Here is a 22,933-nt window from a genome sequence, read left to right as displayed (position 1 = left end):
ATGTATAATTTCAGTTACATCACACTGTAAATTTTTGCTCTAAATTCTGTGTTAGGATTGAGCCCTCCACTGCCACCTGAAGAAGGAGTGACACTCTGAAACCTAGTGTGTTTCCAATTAAACTTGTTGGACTATAACCTGATGTTGTGATTTTTAACTTGGAATTCTCCCTGTAGTTTGATAGGGAGGAGTGGGAATTGGATGTAATTGCATTACAAATAAGTAGAGGTAACCACCGGGAAGACAATGAAGCTACAATGGTAGGAGTTTCTGGGATTAATTTGAGGCAGAGCAGAAATTTTTATCAGAAAACAAGGATGAGGCACCCATGGCTGACCAGGAAAGTCAGAGACAGTATGAAAGTAAGAGAAAAAAACAGTTTGGTGAGGATTAGTGGATTGGGTAGCTTTTTTTAAAAACCAGCAGAAGATAAAAAAAAAGTAATGTAACTAATAAAGTAAGTGAGACAGTAATATAAAGTTTGTTAGACGTAAGGGCGAGGCAAGACTGGAAATTGGACCACTGAAAGATGAAGCTGCAGAAGTAGTAATGGGGAACAAAGAAATGGTGGAGGAGCTGCCTGGGTACTTCGCGTCAGTCTTAATAGTGGAAGACACCAGCATAGCAGAAATTCAAGAGAGTAAGGGAGAGAGGTAAGAACAAGGTGCTACTCAACCTGTCACGTCTAAAAGTAGATAAATCACCTGGACTAGGGCAACTACACCCCGCATTTCTGAAGGAGTTAGCTTAGGAGATTTCCGAGTAAGTTGTGATCTTTTGGGACTAGATGGAGCCAGGGAGAGTCTCGGAGTAGCAGAAAATAGCTAACGTAGCACTCTTGTTTAAAAAGGGAGGCAGAAACTGTTCTTTGATCTTTTGTAAGATTTGAGTACATAAAGTATGAGATTGTGGAGTGCATGGTAAAGCTGTGCTGACTCAGCCCTACTTTGTCAAGGGAAGGTCATGCTTGACAAATCTATTATTATTTGAGGAGGTAGTGAGCACCGAGAGCTGGTGGACGAGACGTGTTTGGATTTCAAGAAGGCCTTTGACAAGGTGCCACACAGGAGGCAGTGAAATAAAATAAGAGCCAATGGTATTGGTGGCAATGTACTGTCATGCATAGTTGATTGACTGACTGACTGACTGACTGGCAGAGAGTAGGGATAAAGGAATGATTTTCAGGATGGCAGCCAGCGACTAGTGAAGTTCTGCAGGAGTCAGTGTTGGGGCCACAACTATTCATGTTATGTATTAACCATGTGGATGAAGGAACTCAGTTTCTGCTCAGCTTGCAGATGGCAAAGATAGATGGTGGGGGTGGCCGGTAGAGTTGAGGAAGCGGGGAGGTTGCAAAAGGACTTGGACAGTCTAGGAGAGTGGGCAAAGAAGCGGCAAAATGCGAGATTGACCTTTATGTTAAGAGTAGAGGCATAGACTAATTTCTAAACAATGAAAGTCTTTGGAAAACTGAAGCCCAGAGTTGAGAATCCTAACTCTGTATTCTCAAGATTAACATGCAGGTTCATTTGGTAGTTAAAAAGGCAAATGCAATGTTAGCATTAATTTTGGGAGGGCTAGAATACAAGAGCAGAAATATACTGCTGAGGCTTCTCAGGGTTCTGGTCAGACCAGATTGTGAGCAGCAGAAGAAAAAATGCTTGGTTATCCATCCATTCGTTGTCTATTGAACTTAAGTTTGCGCAAATTGAATGCCATGCAGCTCATTCAATCATGGATCTTTTGAGGTGTGATATTTTGCTTATTGAAAACAAATTATTTTTCAAGAAGAATTGAAGTTCCACTAGATATTAAAAATGTTTCTTCTAATCCAGAGATTTAATCAGATTAAAACATGAGATTTGCTACTCTCAAGCCGACTGATGTTATTCCCAGGAAGCTTCCAGATACTATAAGGGTCCTTTTTTGGAATATACTCTGCATTGAATTATTGTAATATTTTTAATTTCCAGTTTCATAAAAGTCAACCTATTGGTTTTAAAAATATGGTTAGCATTTAGGCTAACACCTCAATCAAGTGCTGTTTGATTTATTCGATTTGTATTAACATTGACACAGACTAAACACTACAAAATATGGGGCAGGTGCTAGAAATTTGATTTGTTTCCCTACATTATGGAAACAAGGCCCAACAAGTCCACACTGACCGTCTGAAAACTAATCCAACCAGACCCATTATTTACCCCTGACTAATGCATCTAACACCATGGGCAATTTAGCATAGCCAATTCACCTAACCTGCACATCTTTGGACTGTGGGAGGAAACCGGAGCACCCAGAGAAAACCCATGCAGACACAGGGAGAATGTGCAAACTCCACACAGACCGAAGCTAGAATCAAACCTGGGACCCTGGTTCTGTGAGGCAGTATTGCTAACCACTGTGCTGCTTAAATAGTGAGGTAAAAACAATGACTGCAGATGCTGGAAACCCGATTCTGGATTAGTGGTGCTGGAAGAGCACAGCAGTTCAGGCAGCATCCAAAGTGTTTAAATAGTGGTTAGCAATCCAATTTGTTCTTAACTAATTATTTTAAACCTCTTTTTTGAAAGATCCCCAACGGTCACAATAGAAACCCAGGGCTCTCCAAATCGTTGGATTTCTTTTAATCTCTCTCGATGTTGGATGATGTACTTCTCAACATAAGTGTTGGTCAGGTTGCAAATTTGCTCACTGAGAAGTTCTTAGAAGTTTTGTCACCATCAGTGGTACACCGAAAGGGTGATATTAGGTAAATTTAGCTTTGTTTAAAGCAAATAATCCATATTTCAGTTACTGGCATTTTCAACTATCGTTTACTTTTTTTAAAAAAAAAAGGACTGTATATGAAGCTTGTGACTTTAAGTAGGTGAGTCATATTTGCTAATGAGCATTTTTGTAGTTCTATCTATGGCATTTTTAATGCTTTGAAACACTAATCAGAATCTTCTAATTTAAAAAAAAGTATCGCTATAGATGCTGGAAATGTGCAAAAAATTTTTAGAAATCATTAGTGGGAAGGATACAATGTTTCACATTGACGGTTTTTTCATTCGAGCACAAGCAACTAAATAGTTTGAAATGTGGAATTGATTAGTAAATTTGAGACAGATGGAAATAGTGATTATAGTGAGAGGAAAAGAAAGACAGTAGCAAAGAATTTATATTTTTAAATTTGAATTTGCAACAGTTTGAAAATGGAATGAGACTCCAAGTTAATTTTCAGGACCACAGAGGTTGTTTAGAAATTAAGTTCTGTCATCTTGTCAAAAAGACTAAAATGGGCAAGCCTTAGGTTAGTCTGTATCTATGATATCAGTTTGGGGAGTTCACTGTCAAACATCTGGCTCCCCAAATGTACTGAACAACTGAGACAGCAACTTCTGAATTTTGACAGCGCAGCTCTGCATCTGTGCTTGCAGTCTGATTTTGTTCATCAGTAATATTGAATATCATTACTTTTATAGTAATTTCTGCCCCTTTTGTGGAGTAGGTATTTATCTTATTTAAGCAGGCAGGTTGACTGTGGTTTGTGACTGTGTTTTTCTAAACTGAAACAATATCAGCACAATAGTTGGCTCTAAACTTGCAACATAAATAGCAATGCTGAGCTCAGTAAACACTTGAGGGTGAAATTTTGGCTGAAAGGTTGTCCCTTGATATATAATTCCATTGTTGCAGCATGTGTATTATCGCAGTTTTAAAAATAAGTGGTTGAACTGATCTCAAATATGTCTAACAGCTGTAATGAAATTTGTCTTGTGTTTAGCCTGACGTAATGTGCCTTGTGCCATTTTTTTCTGATTTAATCTAATTCACTCCCTCATTGTACCCATGATTAGTGAACACAGCTATAAGTCATGGTGCTTCTCACTAATACTGTACTGATCGAAATTTATCATTTCACTCACAACCAAAGTAAAGATTAACATTCATAATTGCACTGCTGGCTGTTGTACAACTCGAGTGGACAGTGTGGCAGTGTCGCAAGCCCACTATTTTACTACTTAATTCGAATTGGTTTAACTTTTAAACACCCACCTCCCCTTCTCTGCCTGTCACTTAAAGGAATTTGCTTCAATGTATGTGCTTATCTTATATCAATATTAAATACAATAGTGTATGATTTTGGTAATGGAATTCAATATTATACCATGTTTCTTGGCTGAGCTTCAGAAGTGTTTGGAAAATTTCTTCATTCATTTACATCTCAATTATATTGCAATCTAATTTGTTCTGAAAACTAATTATTTTAAACCTTTTTTCAAAGATTCTCAAGGGTCACAATAGAAACTCAGGCTCTCCAAATCATTGGATTTCTTTTTATCTCTCCAGACATTGGACGATGTGCTTCTCAACATAAATGTTGTTCAGGTTATAAATTTGTTCACTGAGCTGGTAGATTTCTTGTCAGAAGTTTCGTCACCGTGCTAGGTGGGTGTTCTGCCTCGTTTGCTATTTATCTGTCTCTGTTTGTTGTGGTAGGTGATATCATTTCTGGCTCTGTTTCTGAGAGGTTGGTAAATGGGGTCTAAATCTGTTTGTTAATGGAGTTCCGGTTTGAATGCCAGACCTCTAGGGATTCCTAAGCATGCTTTTGTTTAGCCTGTCCCAGGGTGGATGCATTGTCCCAGTTGAGCTGGCGTCCCGTTTCATCTGTGTGTATGGATACTAGTGATAGTTGGTCATGTCGTTTGGTGGCTAGTTGGTGCTCATGTATCCTGGTGGCTAGTCACCTGCCTGTATGTCCAATGTAATGTTTGTTGCAGTTCTTGCAGGGTATTTGTGTATGACATTCGTTCTGCAGGTTGTAGAACCAAAAGACGTGACTAACTATCACTGGTATCCATACACGCACTGACTAAGAGGGGCAGCAGTTTGACTGGGACAGGCTAAACAAAGACACTCATGGGAATTTCTAGAGGCCTGGCATTCAAACTGGAACTCCTTTAGCAAACCTATAGATTTGGACCCTATTTACCAACCTCTCAGAACAGGAAATGATATCACCTCCCACAATAAACAACAGACAGAGAAAATAGCAAGAGGGGCAGAACACCAATGCTTCACCAAAGCCCCTCTGATGTTAACCTAGCATGGTGACGAAACATTTGAGAACAAATCTACCTGCTCAGCGAGCAAATTTTACAACCCGAGCTGCAAGTCCCTGAAATCTTGGCGTTGGTGTAAAACTGGAATGCTTTATTGAGATGAGAGTTAGGAGCAGAAGACTGCGGAGTCCTTCAAGCCTGCTGTTGTTCAGTAAAACCACAGCTAATTTGAGATGAGATTACATTTCCATCTACGCCATGATAATCTCGCATTCTCTTAACCAGGATCGACCTATGTCAGTTTTAAAAATGTTCAAGTCTTGTTTCCACTACCTTTTTTCAGGAAGAGAGTTCCAAAGATTCACGTCTCCCCAAAAGAAACTTGTCTGTTTCAGTAGGGTGAACTGATTTTGTTAAAAATGTTGACCCTAATTTCTACATGCTTTGATAAGCAGAAGCCACTTCTCTCCATCTTCCCAGGCAAGCCCTGTCACAATCCTGCATATTTCAATAATATCATCCTTGACTACTATTTCTCCACTGTACATAAGCCTAGCTTGTCAATCTTTCTCATGTGTCATGTCCCTTCTCCACTCTCCCATTCCAGTTATTACTGCACCAAAAAACTGTTAGACAATTTTTAAAAAATCTACCAACTGTCTGATAACATCTTTGATTTTGATTAAATTTAATGAAATTAGAATCAAGACCGGTAAATATTAGTTAAAACGCAGATCAACCATGATCTAAGTGAATGGTAGAACAACTTTAAGGAGCTGACTAGCCTACTCTTGTCCTGGTGTTCCATTATGCCGCCTTAAAGAATGTTTGACTTTTTCTGTTTGAATGTTTGACACTGCTTTTCCTTGGGCTAATACTTGTAAATTAGCACAGTGTCTCTGGAAATATATTTATATTCAAACTGGACAGATTTGCATTCGCATCATGTTACCCTGTCCAAAACTTGCATTTTACTTTAGCCCAGCACTGCACGTCCATGCAGATTTTCGAAGATTTTGTGTTGTAGAAACATTATAGAATATTGCGGCTTCTTGGATATAGTCCTGGAGCTATTCTTTAAATGAGAAATCATTTGAAAATAAACTTGAATGAATACATTTTCATTTAGTAATCTTTTTAATATAATTATATGGATCTCCATTTTTTTTTAAATAACCCCTTGGATGTTTTCAATTTTAGAGTGGATAAAATGCTTCATGTAAAGCCCAAAGAATAACCTTTATCTGGTACGGTTGACTATTGCTAAAAAGGCACTTGGAAATTTTTCACCTTGCACTGATCAGGAAATCTTTCAAATCTTTTCAAAGGGAAAATTAGCATACGCTTAAGAGGAGAGTATTTGTTAGCAGAGATGTTGCCATGGAAAATACACCCCATAATGCTGAATGATAGTTAATAGACAGTTTGCTTAAATTTTATCCTAATTTTAGGATTGCAAGTTTGTACACATGCATGCTACATCTATTCCTATACAGGATCCTGTCCTTTGTAGACAGAACATGTATTCTCATTGTATCTGTTTCTTCTCAACAAAATGGGTCTCGGCCAGTCACTGATTTATTTCCGAGGGTAATATCCCGACCAATTGGGTTTGCCTTCCTGGTATAAATTTAAACAAGTCCTGGCTATTCTCTCAATTAGCATTAATGCATGTGTTTTTCTGTGGCAGCACCTGCAACACTAAAGCTCATCTATTAAAATGGTAGCATGCAGAGCTTGTTTGTATGGTAAGGTTTTTTTTTATTTTGTTATAACCTGTTGATGTTGAAAATGCGTTGCTGGAAAAGTGCAGCAGGTCAGGCAACATCCAAGGAGCAGGAGAGTCGATGTTTCGGGCATGAGCCCTTCTTCAGGAATGCTTGGATGCTGCCTGACTTGCTGCGCTTTTCCAGCTCTGATCTCCAGCATCTGCAGTCCTCACTTTCTCTTAGAAGGTTATAACCTGTTGATGGCTTTGGCTGTTCATGTAATGTTTCCACTGATTTTTGAACTTGTATTTTGGCCAGATGATGGCTTCACAGGTGATTCCATCTTTACTTAGCATTTACATATTACATGTATATCCAACGGGAACTGATTAAGTGATGAGAATTAGGGTTTTTGCTGGTTACTCTTCTATCCACCCCACCCTGTCCCAACAATTTCCTCAAAGCTTGAAGGCATTACGGCCAATTGTAGCATTCCAACTGATGCTACAGCTAATTTGATATAGATAAGGACTTAAATCTGGCTTCTGCTTTGTATAGTTTAGTACTTGTTTCTGAGGCTTCCAGGTAGTTCTATCTGTGCAGACTTAAAAAAAACTAAATGTTATGGCAGCATTTTTGCTTCCCTTCAAATTAGGATTTTTAAAGTGCTGCTTTTGTATTTTGGGTGTATCACCAGCAAGATTTTGTCACCTAGTTTTTCACCAAATTTGAAGACGAGTGTCAAATGAGTAAGCTAGGGTAGGGTTTGTTAAATAGGTTGCTTCAGTGTTGTAAACAGAAGTTCCATGCCTTTACTGGATGGGATATACAAGTCAAGAAATATAGACCAGGGTAATAGATCATTTTGGCTTGTCTAGTGCGCTCTACCATTTAGTCAAGTGATGGCTGACCTGTGTTTTAACTCCATGTAACCACAGTTGCTCCATATCCCATAAATTGTTTTGATTAACAAATCTATTCATGTTTGCACTATCTTCATGGAGTCAAAATCTTTGAAAAATAATTTTCCCAGGAAATGACGGAGATTTAAAAATAAAATTGCAAGACAAGCTTTCATGTTTATACATTTTTATTGTAACAAGCAACCAAAATCAACACACTATACGTAATAATTTTTGTTTGTTTGGTGTTTGCGGCTTATTAACTGACACAGTATTCCATGGTATGATTTTATATTATACCATGCTTCTAGCAGCCACAGAGCCTTGAATGTTAAAACTTAAACTCTTCCTGACGTTGCACCCTGTTCCTTTCAAAATCAGGGCAAGTCTCCCAATGTCTTTTGAAAATCTATTCAGTTTGTTGTCCCATTCCCACATCCACCAAAGCAAAATGCTCAGAGCCACAGTATAGTTTTACCTCCATCTTTATTCCAGGCCCTGGAGAGAGTACGATCGCCCATATGCACAGAGACACGAGTTCTCGGTCTTCTCTCAAACAGCAGTTTCTTAATGAATTATGTAGTCATTTCACAGGAAGGAGTAACCACGTAAGGCAACATACGTTATTAATTGGGTGACTGTTAAAATCAATGAGTGTGTGGTGGAATTCATAGCTGAGTTCTCAATTTTATCGCTGAGGCACACTGCTATTAACATCTGCTAATTAGAGTAGCAGACCATAATGTGTTGCATGGCTGAACTCCTAACCAGGTCAATAACTTGCCCTCAATTCCATTACCTTCCTCTCTTTTTAACATGCTCGGTAAGTGTCTCAGGAATTTTATGCAATGTAAGAATCTGAGAAAGTGGAGCAAGCCTTTCAGGCCTGCCTGTCATTCAATAAGATTGTGGGTGATCTGCCCCCAGGCCATGCCACACTTTTTCCAGTTGTTGGCCTAGCTCCCAACTCCCCGACATTTCAAAAAGCAGCTCTTCTCCTCTTTAATACTTTGATCTGGCCTCCACAATTCTCTGGGATAGAGCATTCCAGACATTCGTCTCACACTGGCAGGATTAATTTCTTTGCATTCTCTGTAATTGTAATCTCCTAGTTTAAGAATTCCTCATTAGTGGAAATGTATTCTCAAGCCCCTCACAATCTAGCATGCTTCAACAAGGTCAGTCCTTATTCTTCTGACTTGTAATGAAAGAAATCTGAACTTGTTTAGTCATTCTTGATAAGTCAGCCTGTTCACTGGAATCAAGCTAATGAATCCCTTTTGCTAAGTTCCCCTCCAAACTACTCACCATCCTGACTTGCAAATATCATCATTCCAACACTGAAGGATCAAAATCCTAGAATACCCTCCCTAATGGCATTGTGGATAAACCCGCAGTAGGTGGACTGCAGCGGTTCCAGAAGTCAGCTCGCCACTGCCACCACCACCTCAAGGGGAACAAGAGATGGGCAATAACTGCTGGCTAGCCAGCGACGTCTGCATCTTACAAAAATCTATTTAAAAGAAACTCCTGTCAATGTGATTATGCCCTTTCTTAAATGGACAGAACTGTACACTACTCCTGGTGTGGCTGCACCATCATCCTGGACACTTGTAACAACATTTCTACTTTTAAACTCCATTCTTCAATAAAGGGTAAAATTCCATTTGTTTTAATTTCTTGCTGTATGCTAATAGTTTTGTTTTGCTCATGAGAATACCCAGATCCCATTGCACTGCACTTCGTTTAATTCATCATCTGCCTTTGATTTCCCCCGTCAAAGTGCTTGACCTTGGGCTTTCCTACATTAAGCTCCATATGTCAGGTTTTGCCTACTTATTTAACCGTTCATATCCTGTAGCAGATTCCTTCTTTCCTTCTCATAGCATGCCCTCTCTCCTATGTTTGCATGGTCTGCAAATTTAGGTGCATGACACTGTGGGGCAGTCTAAATGAGCAACCCTGTGGTTTAAGATTCTCCGTTAGAAGGAAGCAACCTCTCAGCATCTATTCTGTGAAGCCCCCTAAGAGCCTTGCATTTTTCAAAGGATTGCCTCTCATTCTTCTAAATTTCAATGAGTATAGGCTCAACCTACTTGACCAGTCCTCTTAAGAGAATAAGTCCAATCTGGTGGATGTTCTGGCCTACCTCTGATAAGGGTGTTGTTTTTTTGCTGGAAGGGTACTGAAACTATGTTCCAGATGTTAACTGACCAGTACCTTGTCTAGTTTTAGCAAAACCTCCCTTTTTTTTTAAATACACCATTCCTTTCAAATTCAATAAAAGAATCTTTATTCGCTGATGCGTGGCTGTTGACCTGGGGCCCTGTGTGTAATTCTTAACCCCAGCCTTAAATAGAGTCCCTTCATTGGCCCATTTCCATGTTGGTTAGTTTTAGAAATTCTTTTCTTTAAAATTTTGCCTCTTATCTGCTTGACTACCTCATGTATAGCCTCAGTGTTGAATCACTTAATTTTTAATCATGATGGCTACTCCTTTTTCCCCTATACCGGAACCCTACCCTTTTTTTTTGAAGACTTAATAATCTGTCATGTGTTGTTCCTAGCTCTGACTTGCAGTCTTGGTGATGGCTGTCTTCCACAGGGAGCCCGTGTATGTATTTTTTTCATATTCCATTCATTTATGTAATTAACGTTACTTTGGGCATAACCCTACATGTCTTGGTCTAATGTTTTCTTCATTTATTTTTCTCCTTCATTTTAATAACATTTTTATGTTTTGGGTTTTCCCTTTCATCTGCAGTATCTCATTGCTTGGTTTGTTTTAGAATTATGTTTGCTACTGTAGTCCTTTTGTAAACCCTTAATCTTTCTCCTTATGACTCCAGTAGAGTCCTTCCAAGCAATGTTACATTTGGATATTAGCACAAGTAAATGGGACGACTCTTTGTGTTCCCCTTCCGAATTTTGATACACTTGGGCTATTGTGATTATTGCTAATTAAGAGATTAGAACTCTTGAGCTTCTACTCTTTCAATTTACTTCCTTGTGCTGTGGTATGCCTATGCACATGGGATTTCTGTGCATCGGCGGAATACTTGTTGCTATAGAAATATGCCAGAATTAGTTTCCACAGGTATGTAGTCAGTGTTCAGATCCTGCCAGTTTATAAGTATTGTTTTTGAGGTTTTTATCCCCCAGGGATGAATTATTTAAGAAAAAAAACTTGACAGATTTTAAAGCAGTAATCTGAGGTAATAAAGGTAGTCCAGGTAATAAAGGGAGCACTTCAGAATAGGTCTATGATCTAGTGTTAAAGACTAACAAAATTTAGAGAGATGAAATAAGTCATGATCAGTCGCAGTTTTAATTAGGATCAGGCATAAAAGATAAGAAAAATTGAAATATAGCTTTTTAAAAGTTAACCTGTTTAAGAGCCTTGATGATGTTAGGACGTTGAGAAAGGGTAGTATTTTTGCAGGGTTGGTGATGGAGTGGGAATATCCGAAAAGAACAGATTATTTAAAACATCAGCTAGCATGGTGGCCAAAATGAGAAGCTTTGTTGCAACGGGTTAGAGGTAATGGGGTCGATTGGTGATAACAACATGGTCAACTACTTTCAATACAAGAAAGTGATGCTTTGAAAAGTGGGATGGTATTTGAAAATGGAGAAATGAAAATTTGTTAGAATCTAGTTTGGAAGAGGCACAGGGGTGTAACTGGTAGACTTTAACCAAGGAATTGAAGATTGAAATGGAACGATGTGAATAAGAACAACTTGCATTTTTATAGTACCTACACCCTTCATAGCATTCTAAACAGTATTTGAGATTAGGTCGCACAAGATACTTGAATGACAAAAGCTTAGTCAAAAAGGTAGGTATTAAGGAGCTTTTTTTTTGAAGGAACAAGAAATTTCATAGCTTGTCAGTTGAAGATATGGTCACCAATGGTACTGCAATGAAAATTAGGTGCATACAAAGGACTAGTATTGGAAGAGTATGGTTATCCCGAGGAATTGTAGCTGGATGATTTTGAGGTGGTGCGAAACAAAACCGTGGAGGAATTTGAAATCTAGGGCAACAATTTTTAAAATAAAGGCATTGCTGGACTACTATTCAGTAGTTTAGCTCATACGGGTAAAGAATTTAAAATTGCGCAACCGGTTTTGGATGAACTCCAGATTTGAAGGCTGTGTATCAAAAGTGGTAACTGCATTTGTAAAGACATGATATAATTAACTAGAGTCAGTGGTTTAAGAGGAAAATAATTCTTACAAATTTGTCAAATACTTTGAGGATGTAACTAGTAGGGAAGATAAAGTGGATATGGTAAAGTTGGATTTTCAAAATACTTAAGGTGCTTCAACTCTTCATGGCACGATATGAAGGCTCGCACAAATAGAGATTAGTGATACCATAGCTAGGGGACTCCAATGATCTAAAACAATTGGAAAGAACAGATTTTTCAGGTTAGCAGCTAGTGTTTAGTTAGATGCTGGTACCTTCAGAGTGTCACCCTTGTGAAGCTACAACATAGGACTGCATGCTTACCAAATAATATAACAAGCAAATGATAAAGCTAAGCCATTTCGCAATCATTGGATCAGATCTAAGCTCAGTCCTATCTCATCCAGTCGTGAATTATGTGAGGCAATTAAAGTATTTGTTGGAGGAAGGGAGGATCTTCAAATATCCACAATCCTAAATATTAGTGAGCCTAGCACATTAGCATAAAAATTAAGACTGCGCTATTTTGCAACAATCTTCAGCCAGAAGTGCCAAGTAGTTGATCCATCTAGACAGAGGTCTCCAGCGTTGCAGATGCCAGTTTTCAGCCAATTCAGTTCACTCCAGGTGAGATGAAGAAATGGCTGAGGTACTGAATACTGCGCAGGTTATGGATCCTGACAATAATACTGAACGTTTGTTCTCCAGAACATGCTGCACTCCTAGCTGAGATGTTCTAGTACAGTTACAACACTGGCAAATTGCCTGGGTATGTCCTGCACGTGCAGTCTGGCCAGTTGCTGCTCCATCTGCCTATGCTTAACATCCATCACTTTGATAATGATTTTCATCCAGTGCTATCAAGTAGCCTTGCTTAGCAACAACCTGCTTATTAACACACAGTTTGAGTTTCACACCATCCATTCAGCTCCTGACAACATTTGCTGCACTGATGCAAACATGATATTATACAAAACGCTGGTTAGACCTCAACTGGAGTACTACATGCAGTTCTGGTCACAATGTTATAGGAAGGTGTGATTGCGCACCCATACTTTGGAGCCCAGAGGGGATTCGCAGGATGCTGCTTGAACTGAGACTGAGGTTGTTTTTCTTTTGAGCATTGAAGATTGAGAGAGGATCCGGTAAAAGAGTACAAGATTGAAGGACAGAGCTAAGATGGATAGGCAGGCACTTTTTGACCAAGCAACATAGATTCAAGATAAGGGGAAGAAGTCTCAGAGTTGAGAAACATTTTCAACTGGAGACTGGTGAAAGTCTGAGACCTTCTGCATGAACGTGGGGTCTAATATTTTAATGTATTTAGATATTCACTTGCATTGCTATTGTTGTCTGGTGCAGATGTGATCGGTCGAATGGCTCCCTTATTTGTTGCAAGAACCTATGAATATATAAATATGTTTACCTGGTGAAACTTGAGCTGTGTTGGTTGTTTAGATCATAGCTGTTTGTTGGCTCCATGTATTCACTTTGCCTCCATTTCTCTTGATACTTGCCTCTAACAAAGAATTAAGAACTCAAATCCAGCAGAATTTAAAAAAAACACTGTTCTGTACAGCAGTAAACATCTGTAGTTAATAGCTGTTGTCATCACCTGTTGTGTTGATGTTGCATTTTGCTTTCCATATGGGGTGTATTTGGAGCAGAAATAGATGAAACTAATGCTGATTTCAATTTGGTCTGGATTTCCACTTTTTGTAGTGCGTCACTGAATGTCAAAAGTCTGAGTTTTTTTCTAAACTGCTTCTATTCTGATGAACTATAACTAATACATGAGTTGCTCAGGCGATTGGACGTCTACTATAAAGGAATGATACATCTCTATGGCTCTGTGACTCTATGCAGTAAAGTGTCTAAGTCATGCCATGTGTTACATCACTTCCTAAATCTGAATTTACTTTTAAAATTTCAGTATTGGTGCTTTCTGAAGAATTGGATTAACACTCAAATTCTGACGAAAAGATCACAAATCTAAAATGTTAACTCTAGTTACCCTTTCTAAAAATGTTGGCCTGAGTATTTTCAGTATTTTCTGTGTATATAATCAGCTTATCTAGTCTGTCTGCAAATACTGGCACTGCATCAATCACTCAGCTTTGGATTAAGCAGAACTTTAAACTGCATATCAGTACACAGATGTTTAAGAAGATAATTAAAATAGTGCATTTGATTTGTTTATATGTTATGATAAGTACAAGCTCTGAATACTTTTGATAGTTTAAGTTGATCTTTTGAAAACAACAAAAAGCATATTTAGACTTTTTGCACTGGCAAGTGATCACTCACAGCATTTCTGTGTATCTTTGGAAAGCGTTTGTACTTTTAACTGTATTTTGAAATATTCATCTTTTTATTGGATAGTTGATTGTATTGTGTACTCTTAAATATGCTCCCAAATGGTTCAGTGCTATCAAATAATTCTGGCAGATCTTTCCAAGATTAAAAATCTGCAAAGGGTTTGTATTGTCACAAAGTTTCTTGGACAGAAATGCTTATTTTAAACAAACTTATTCTTCTATAGGGTGATGGCCGAAGTCACCTAGTCTCTGAGTGTCTGGGCCTGGGCCAGAACTTGGATCTATCAGACACCATGGTGCAACAGAAGCTGGACGAAATCAAGGATTCGATCAAGCGAGAGATACGGAAGGAACTTAAAATCAAGGAAGGAGCAGAGAACCTCAAGAAGGTCACAACTGATAAAAAGAATCTAGCCTATGTGGAAAATATGTTAAAAAAGTCAAACAAAAAACTAGATGAACTTCATCAAGAGTTGCAGGAGCTGAATGCGCACATTGTTGTGAAGGATCCTGAGTTAGCAGGTAAATTTATATACAGTTCTAGTTCTTTAATGATTTTTCTTTGAATATGTTTGAGCTGAAAAATGTAATGCGCATGGACTGTCAGACAAGGAAATATGGAAAGTAAGAATGAATTTTGACAGCAGCTGCAGTACAAATCGAACAAGTAGTGCGTTTATGAATGTAGCGTGAGTTTTGAAAGAGGGCTGTTGTGCCAGCCTTTCCCCACTGCTTACCCCATTCACATTCTCAGCTGGTGAAATTCCTTATCAGTTGGCCGTTAAGAGCAAAGCTGGCAAAAATATTCTACACAAATGAGTCTGTTCCTGACGGAACAAAATAATTCACATCGTTTTCTCTTTCCAAGTGTAACTTGCAAACTCGTGAATTATTAATTGCCCATTCATAATGCATAATTCATAATGTTATAGTTTTATTAAAATCAGTTGCTCAAAAGATAAAGTGTGTTCTGTAATTGTCTGCCTTATCTTCACTAATTTGATAAATCTGGCTAGCCAGATTTGGTGGTTTGGCACGGTGTTCAGCAGTAATTGCTATTGGACATTTAGTACAGAAAGTGGATAAGTTAGGTTTATGATCCACTGTGGTCAACTTTAAGTTACTCTGTTATACAATGCATTCCCACATTGAGAGAGCAAGCAAGAGTGATGCTTATGGCTTTCAGCTAATGTGGCTGTATAACATTGCCATAGAGTATCCCACATGATCGACCTTTTGTTTCTTTCCTTCCTTTTTCTCCCAAACCTGTCATCTCTTCCCACCCTCGCCCCACTCCCACCCAAAAAAAACTAGGTAGGAATGGTGGGAAACACAGTTCAATTTTAATTTTACTTGGTTGTATGAAGACATTCTACAATTTCATGGTCTAGTGATGCAGAATGCTTTGTTTTGAATACTTTATTTCCATTTTATAGAGTCATAGAGATGTACAGGATGGAAATAGACCCTTTGGTCCAACCCGTCCATGCCAAGTAGATATCCCAACCCAATCTAGTCCCACCTGTCAGCACCTGGCCAACATCCCTCCAAACCCTTCCTATTCATATGCCTATCCAGATGCCCTTTTAAATATTGCAATTGTACCAGCCTCCACCACTTCCTCTAGCAGCTTATTCCATACACGTACCACCCTCTGTGAAAAAGTTGCCCCTTAGGCCTCTTTTATATCTTTTCCCCTCTCCCTTTTCATCCTAAACCTATGCCATCTAGTTCTGGACTCTCTGACCCCAGGATTTCTATTAGGCGTTGGTTGTGATCTATCAAAAATCACTGGAGTCAGGGAAAGTCACAGATGATTGGAAAATGGGCTGTTGTAACCATCTTGTTCAAGAAAGGATCAAGACGAAAGATGGAAAATTTATAGGCCAATTAGCCTAACCTAGGTTGTCGGTAAAATTCTAGAATCCATCATTAAGGATGAGATTTCTAAACTCTTGGAAGTGCAGGGTCGGATTAGAACAAGTCAGCGTGGATTTAGTATGGGGAGGTAGTGCCTGACAAACCTGTTAGAATTCTTTTGGCCAAGTAACAAGTAGGTTAAACCAGGGGAAATCCAGCGCATGTTATCCATTTAGATTTCCAGAAGATCTTTTAAGGTGCCTCATGAGAGGCTGCGGAGTAAGGTGATGGCCTATGGAGTTTGAGGTGAGCTCCTGGCATTGGTTGAGGATTGGCTGTCTGACCAGTAGAGAGTTGAGACAAAAGGTTCTTTTTCAAAATGGCAGCTGATGACAAGTGGTGTCACGGAGGGTTCAGTGTTAGGGCCGCAGCTGTTCACTTTATATATAAATGATCTGCATGAAGGCACTGGGGGCATTCTGGTGAAATTCACCGATGACCTGGAGTTAGGCGGACAGGCAGGTAGTACTGAATAGGTGGGGAGGCTGCAGAAAGATTTCGACGGTTTAGGACAGTGGTCCAGGAAATGACTGAAATTCAACGTGAGCAAATGCAAACATGTTAAGTCATAATTATAGTATAACCAATGTAAAAGTTTGGAAAAAAGAATACAGGCATGGACTATATCTTAAATGGTGAGAAAATTCATAAAGCCAAAGTACAAAGGGAATGCTCATACAGGAATTTCTAAAGGTTGACTTGCAGGTTGAGTCCGTGATTAAGAAAGCAAATGTAATGCTGTTGTTTATCTTGAGGAATATAAAAGCAGCGATATGCTTCTGATACTTTATAAAGCTCTAGTTAGGCCTCATTTAGAATGCTGTGTCCAATTTTGGGCCCCACACCTCAGGAAGGATATACTGGCACTGGAGCATGTCCAGTGGATTTGGAATGGTAAACCTAACTTACGATGAACGGCTGAGGATCTTTTGATTGAATTCATTAGAGTTTAGAAGGTTGAGGGGAGATCTAATAGAAGCTTATAAGATAATGCATGGCTTAGGGTGGATGCTGGGAATTTGTATCTGTTGGGCAGGTAGACTAGGACCTGGTGGGCACAACCTTAGAATTAGAGAGGGGTCAATTTAGAATGAAAATGAGGAGAGATTTCTTCAGCCAGAGAGTGGTGGGCCTGTGGAATTCATTACCTCTGAGCGTAGTGGATGCCGGGCGTTAAATGTCTTCAAGGCAGAAATTGATAATTCCTTGTGAGGTCAAGAATTTAAGGGCTATGGGGAGAGTGTGGGTAAGTGGAGTTGAAATGCCTGTCAGCCATGATTAAATGGTGGAATGGACTCGATGGATCGAATGGCCTTCCTTCCACTACTATGCCTTATGGTCTTATTACCAGCCGTTGGTGAGAGTTTGTACTCTGCTTGTCAGTTCGATGGACTTTTGCTGAGACAGATTTAAATGTTTTTCCACTATTGAAGATAATAAAGATGCAAATGGTTTCAGCAACAAAGGCAGTATTATGCGTGAATTATTTTTGATTAATTCTTATGGCAAACATTTACTTTGGTTATACTATAATTATGGCTTAACATGTTTGCAGTTTGAAGTATGACAATCTAAATTAAATTTACGTCTTTTGGATAGCATGCAGGTATGTTTGCTAGTGTTAGTATTGAGATTGAGAGAATATTGGGTGGTCATTTGGGCTCTGTACCCTACAGTAAATGTTAGTGCATTTGAATGATTCACTAATGCCATTTTAGGGAAGGAAACTGCCATCTTTACTTGGTCTCGTCTGCAGCGACTCCAGACCCACTGCAATGTGGTTGACTCTTAACTGCCCTTTGGGTAATTAGAGATGGACAATAAATGCTGGCTTTGCCAGCAATGCCCTCATTCCGTGAAGGAATAATTTATTTAAAAATTCACTGATGCCAAATTTACTGCTAGCTGTGAGACTCTGTTGGAAAAGTATGACTTCAGTTATCAGTTTTATCTGTGTCCTTTCCTCGCAAAAGTAATGGTCATGTATAATCTTTCTGACACCCGCTACAAAATAACAGTGCAACATTTCTCCTAAAATTCCTTTGTACAGATTTTTGAATTGAGATTAGATGTTGTTGTATGGTGTAGTTGAGTATTAAATTGAAGCTCATCTATTTTGTTGGTTTTGTTTTGAGTAAACTGCATCTCTAGAGTATGTTATTTCAAGTTTTTGTGTTTTCTCTTTCTCTTGTTCTGCTTTTCATATTTGTAGTATTTCACAAGGGAGATAATAACCATTTTCCTTCCAAACACACACACACACAAAATATTACTGTTTAGTCAGCAATTGCTGGTTGGCGTTTTCTGAAAGTTTCTGTAACATTCAAGCTGGAGGGAAGGGTTTCTTGTACACTGATAGTCACCCAACCTCTGAGCCAGGAGCCCTGTTCAAATCCCATCCACTGCAGTGGTGTGTAATACTTTCTAATCAACCTGCTCAGATGATATCAAATTTATGCTTAGCTTGTTTAATTGACACCCGATAAACACTCTTGAGCTATTGACTATCATGGTTTTAACCAACCAATCTTAACATTAAATTTAAGTCTAAAAGACACTTCTTTCCCTTTTTTGAATCTAGCTTCAGTATATCCAATTCATGATTCCTGGTTAGTTTTGTAAATATACATCAAGGTCTTTTCAAAATGGGTGTCTTTGTATGATTTTCTTTCTCTCGTGAAGCTTTCAAAGTCCCTGTCAACTCCAATGACCATAATATGTGCATTTCTTAAAAACAGACTCTTTATAGTTGAGAATCTCAGTCAGTGATGACAAAAGACTGTAATAACAATAAATAGAACATGTATTGGCAGTTGCATAAATTTATAAATCTAAAGAGATTCGCCAGCGCTTTGGTATCATGGAGGTTTGTGCAGACCAAGCAGTAATCCAGCAGCCAAGCTGACTTGCAATGGTTCTCACTTTAAACCTATGAGCAGTTTGAGAAGTAGCAGCTTGAAGTGTAAAGCTGATGAAAGATTTAGGTTTTAAGATGAAATGCTGCTGAAACAAACTTTGACAGTTTGCATCGAGAAATATACTTCAAGGGCCAATGGGCTGAGAAGTGGCAGATGGAGTTTAATTCGGATAAATGCAGGTGATGCACTTTTGGGAAAGCAAATCCTAGCAGGACTTGTACACTTAATGGTAAGGTTCTAGGGAGTGATGCTGAACAGAGACCTTGGAGTGCAGGTTCGTAGCTCCTTTTTAAAGTGGAGTCGCAGGTAGATAGGACAGTGAAGAAGGCGTTTGGTATGCTTTCCTTTATTGGTTAGAGTATTGAGTAGAGGAGTTGGGAGGTCATGCTGCAGCTGTACAGGACATTTGGTTAGTCCACCGTTGGAATATTGCATGCAGTTCTGGTCTCCTTCCTTTCGGAAAGATGTTGTGAAAAGCTGAACAGGCTGGGGCTGTTTTCCTGAAGTATCGAAGGCTGAGGGGTGACCTTTAGAGGTTTACAAAATTATGAGGGGCATGGACAGGCAAGTAGGCAAAGTCTTTTCCCTGGGGTCAGGGAGTCCAGAACTAGAGGGCATAGGTTTAGGGTGAGAGGAGAAAGATATAAAAGAAACCTAAGGGGCAACTTTTTCACGCAGAGGGTGGTATGTGTATGGAATGAGCTGCCAGAGGATGTGCAGGAGGCTCGTACAATTGCATCAATTAAGAGGCTTTTGAATGGATATATGAATAAGAAGGGTTTGAAGGGATATGGGCAGGGTGCTGGCAGGTGGGACTAGATTGGATTGGGATATCTGGTCAGCATGGACAGGTTGGACCGAAGGGTCTGTTTCAATGCTGTACATCTCTATGACTCTAATGGATTTCATGACCATAACCTGACAATTGAAATTAAGCCATAAAACAGTGGTTAAAATAGGTATTAAAAGTAGAGGATTTAGTGAAGACATTCCAGGTTTAATGCCCTATACAGCTTGGCTGTAGTTCATTTGTATTAAATGTTTTGTGGATCCAAAATACTGTGCTTTTCATAACTGAAATAACTTGCATCAATGAAGTACTTCTCAAATCTTTTTCTACTGCATTGTACATATTGCCTTACAATGTTCCAATCCCAAATCACTTTTTTTTTTGTAGTTAATTTACCTGTAGCATTGCATGTGTGATTCAAATGCAATTAGCATCCATTAGAATATTAATAAAACTATCTTCTTTAGGAAATACTGATTTTTAAATAGGCTACAGCGATGGGGAGGGGTGTGACTAAGGAAGTAATTGAATGCTAGGATAATAATTTTAAATTTGAGGCATTTGTAGGATCATGTGTCAAGGTGTCAACAAGCGGAGGGCTAATGGGTGAACAGGATTTTTAAAAATTTGGAATCTGGGAAGCAGAGTTTGGGTTAAGCACAATTAACAGAGGATGGAAGATGGAAAAGTTGGGTGCATTTAGAATAGCTGAGTCTAAAAGTGACGCAAGTATGTATGACTATTTTTGCTGTCAGTCTAATGAGTATGCAGAAGTGATATTACAAACACCAAGTCGGCAATCTTTTAGTGGAGAGCAGATGAGTTTTGTGGCTCAGCTGTGTTAAACAGGGCAATTTGTGAACAGTTTTAGATTGGCCATGGTTTTCAGGCTAAAATGTGAGGTGGAAGTATAAGCTTAGAAGTGGAGTTTGCACTTCTGTGGGACAGTGGCATTGATCTTCACACGATTTTAATTTGGAGAAAATTTCTGCTATTGTACAGAATGGCAGACAGCAGTCCAATAAACTACACTGGGTCCCTCCACTGCTTTTTTTTTAAATGAAGATGATTAATTGATTTTTCTAAGCTTGGGAAACATCAGTGGTATTAGCAGGAAGAAACATTTATTGTAGGAGATTCTCTGGCTATAAATTATCTAAAACTTTGACTAAAGTTTGTAAGGCAGCACTGTGGCTCAGTGGTTAGCACTGCTGCCTCACAGTGCCAGAGACCTGGGTTCAATTCCCTGTCTGTGTGGAGTTTGCACATTCTCCCCGTGTCTGCATGGGTTTCCTCTGGGTACTCCGGTTTCCTCCTACAGTCCAAAGATGTGCAGGCTATGTGAATTGGCCATGCTAAATTGCCCGTAGTGTTAGGTGAAGGGGTAAATGTAGGGGAATGGGTCTGGTTGGGTTGCTGTTTGGAGGGTCGGTGTGGACTTGTTGGGTCGATGGGCCTGTTTCCACACTAAGTATTCTAATTTAATCAAAAAAAAAGGGCTCCCTCTAAACTGAATAACAGAGGAGAGGTTTTGAATGAGGTTAGTGACACACGGTAGAGGAAGGTGTACATCATGGTTGTACGCCATGGTTACAGTTGCGTAGGATACCATTTAGAAATGATTGTTTTAGGGCCATGACAGGTGGAAACCTGAGTACAGTAGCGCCTCGACTTACAACCTTAATCCGTTCCGGGACCCGGTTCGCGAACCGAAACGTTTGCGAACTGAATCGGTTTTTCCCATTGTTCGGATCGTTTAAGAATGCTTGGACAGCTGTTCACCGCGCACGTGCCAAAGACTAACTGAATGAGATCACGTGGGGCCGGAGAGCTTTTGCGTTCAACAAGCACGTAGCAAAGCAGAACAGTGAAGTCACGTGGTCGCACATGCGCTTTTTGCAGTCGTACCTTGAATTTTGTGCATACGTTGAAGCAAAATTTTACGTACAATCCTGTTCGTAAACCGATTTTGTACGTGAACGGGTCATTCGTATGTTGAGGCGCTGCTGTTTAAGAAAACAAAACGAGGAACTTTTCTATTCCGATTTTGGTTCCTCTTACTATATATACTCCCAGCCACCTGGAGCATTGGCAACAAAGGTTTCCCCTTTGATACTCCGAGGTAATTGAAACTAGTCTAGGAGATCAAATGAGTCATGATTTAATGCTGCAGGGTGCCTACTACTTATGTGGTAACTTATGCCGTAGTCAGAAATGGGACAACCCCTAACTTGAAGGAATGTACTGACATCCTGTGAGCTATCAGCCTACTGCTGTCTTGGTGTGATACAGAGAATGAAAGGAGTAGCTGAATGATATCCAATTTGGTTCTACCTTTAACAGAAGGTTCTTCGCTACCCCCCCCCCCCCCCCCCCCCAAGAGCATTGGCAACCTTCATCTGCTTATCACATTCTCAGCTATCTTTCCACAGCCCCACGCACCAACTCCTCCTCCTTTCCACCACCACTGCCTCCAATCCTCCCATGTATCTTTCAGCCTCTTTGGCTCAGAAGCCCTATTCCTGGTGAAGAGCTTATGCCCAAAACGTCGATTCTCCTGCTCCTCAGAAGTTGCCTGACCGGCTGTGTTTTTCCAGTGCCACACACTTCAACCTAAAAGGTCATGTACAAGTCCAGAAAGGATTCTCTTGTCCTGTGGCTGCAACCTGGAATCAAGTGCATTTAAGTTGGGTTTTGTGACATTAGTCATGGCCATTTAGCAATTAATCCACTAATATATCCAGGTTTTCCTCTTCCAACATTCCTGCAAGGAATGAATGGATGTGCAGTCAGATTCGAAACACGTGTGACACTGAATCTTTGATTTAAAAATCATTTGATGGCCACGGGTTTGTTCTCTCCACTTTGATCAAACTGCTTTTGGTAGTTATGCATCTCTGTATCTATCCATTCCACCAACTGTCTCTGACTTCTTGAAGTCTGTTACTGTCTTCCTCACTTGACTATATTTGCAAGATTTGTGGCTTTTGGGGATGACGACAGCTTTTTCTCTGGGCTTTTTAAATTCATATCATTTACTGCTTTTTTGATGAACACTAGCAGTCTTAATACTGAACTGTTCCAAGCAACATGTATATTTACCGCCTGTTTGAAAACCAGCAATTCTGCACAG

At 39.4% G+C, this 22,933-nt stretch overlaps 1 protein-coding gene across 1 annotated transcript in view; it reads left to right on the top strand.

Moving 5' to 3' along the window:
* LOC132819182 (serine/threonine-protein kinase N2-like) overlaps positions 1-22,933 on the top strand; it is a 121,266-nt gene that overhangs the window by 32,878 nt on the left and 65,455 nt on the right. The window contains exon 2 of the mRNA XM_060830616.1: positions 14,397-14,694. Within this exon, the coding sequence (XP_060686599.1) occupies positions 14,397-14,694 (298 nt within the window). The remainder of the gene's footprint in view (positions 1-14,396; positions 14,695-22,933) is intronic.

This window comes from Hemiscyllium ocellatum, chromosome 9 (assembly GCF_020745735.1).
Source record: "Hemiscyllium ocellatum isolate sHemOce1 chromosome 9, sHemOce1.pat.X.cur, whole genome shotgun sequence".
NCBI classification, from domain to species: Eukaryota; Metazoa; Chordata; class Chondrichthyes; order Orectolobiformes; family Hemiscylliidae; genus Hemiscyllium; species Hemiscyllium ocellatum.
The sequence above is the reverse complement of the archived record's forward strand: the minus strand, read 5'-3'. Positions and strand labels throughout refer to the sequence as shown.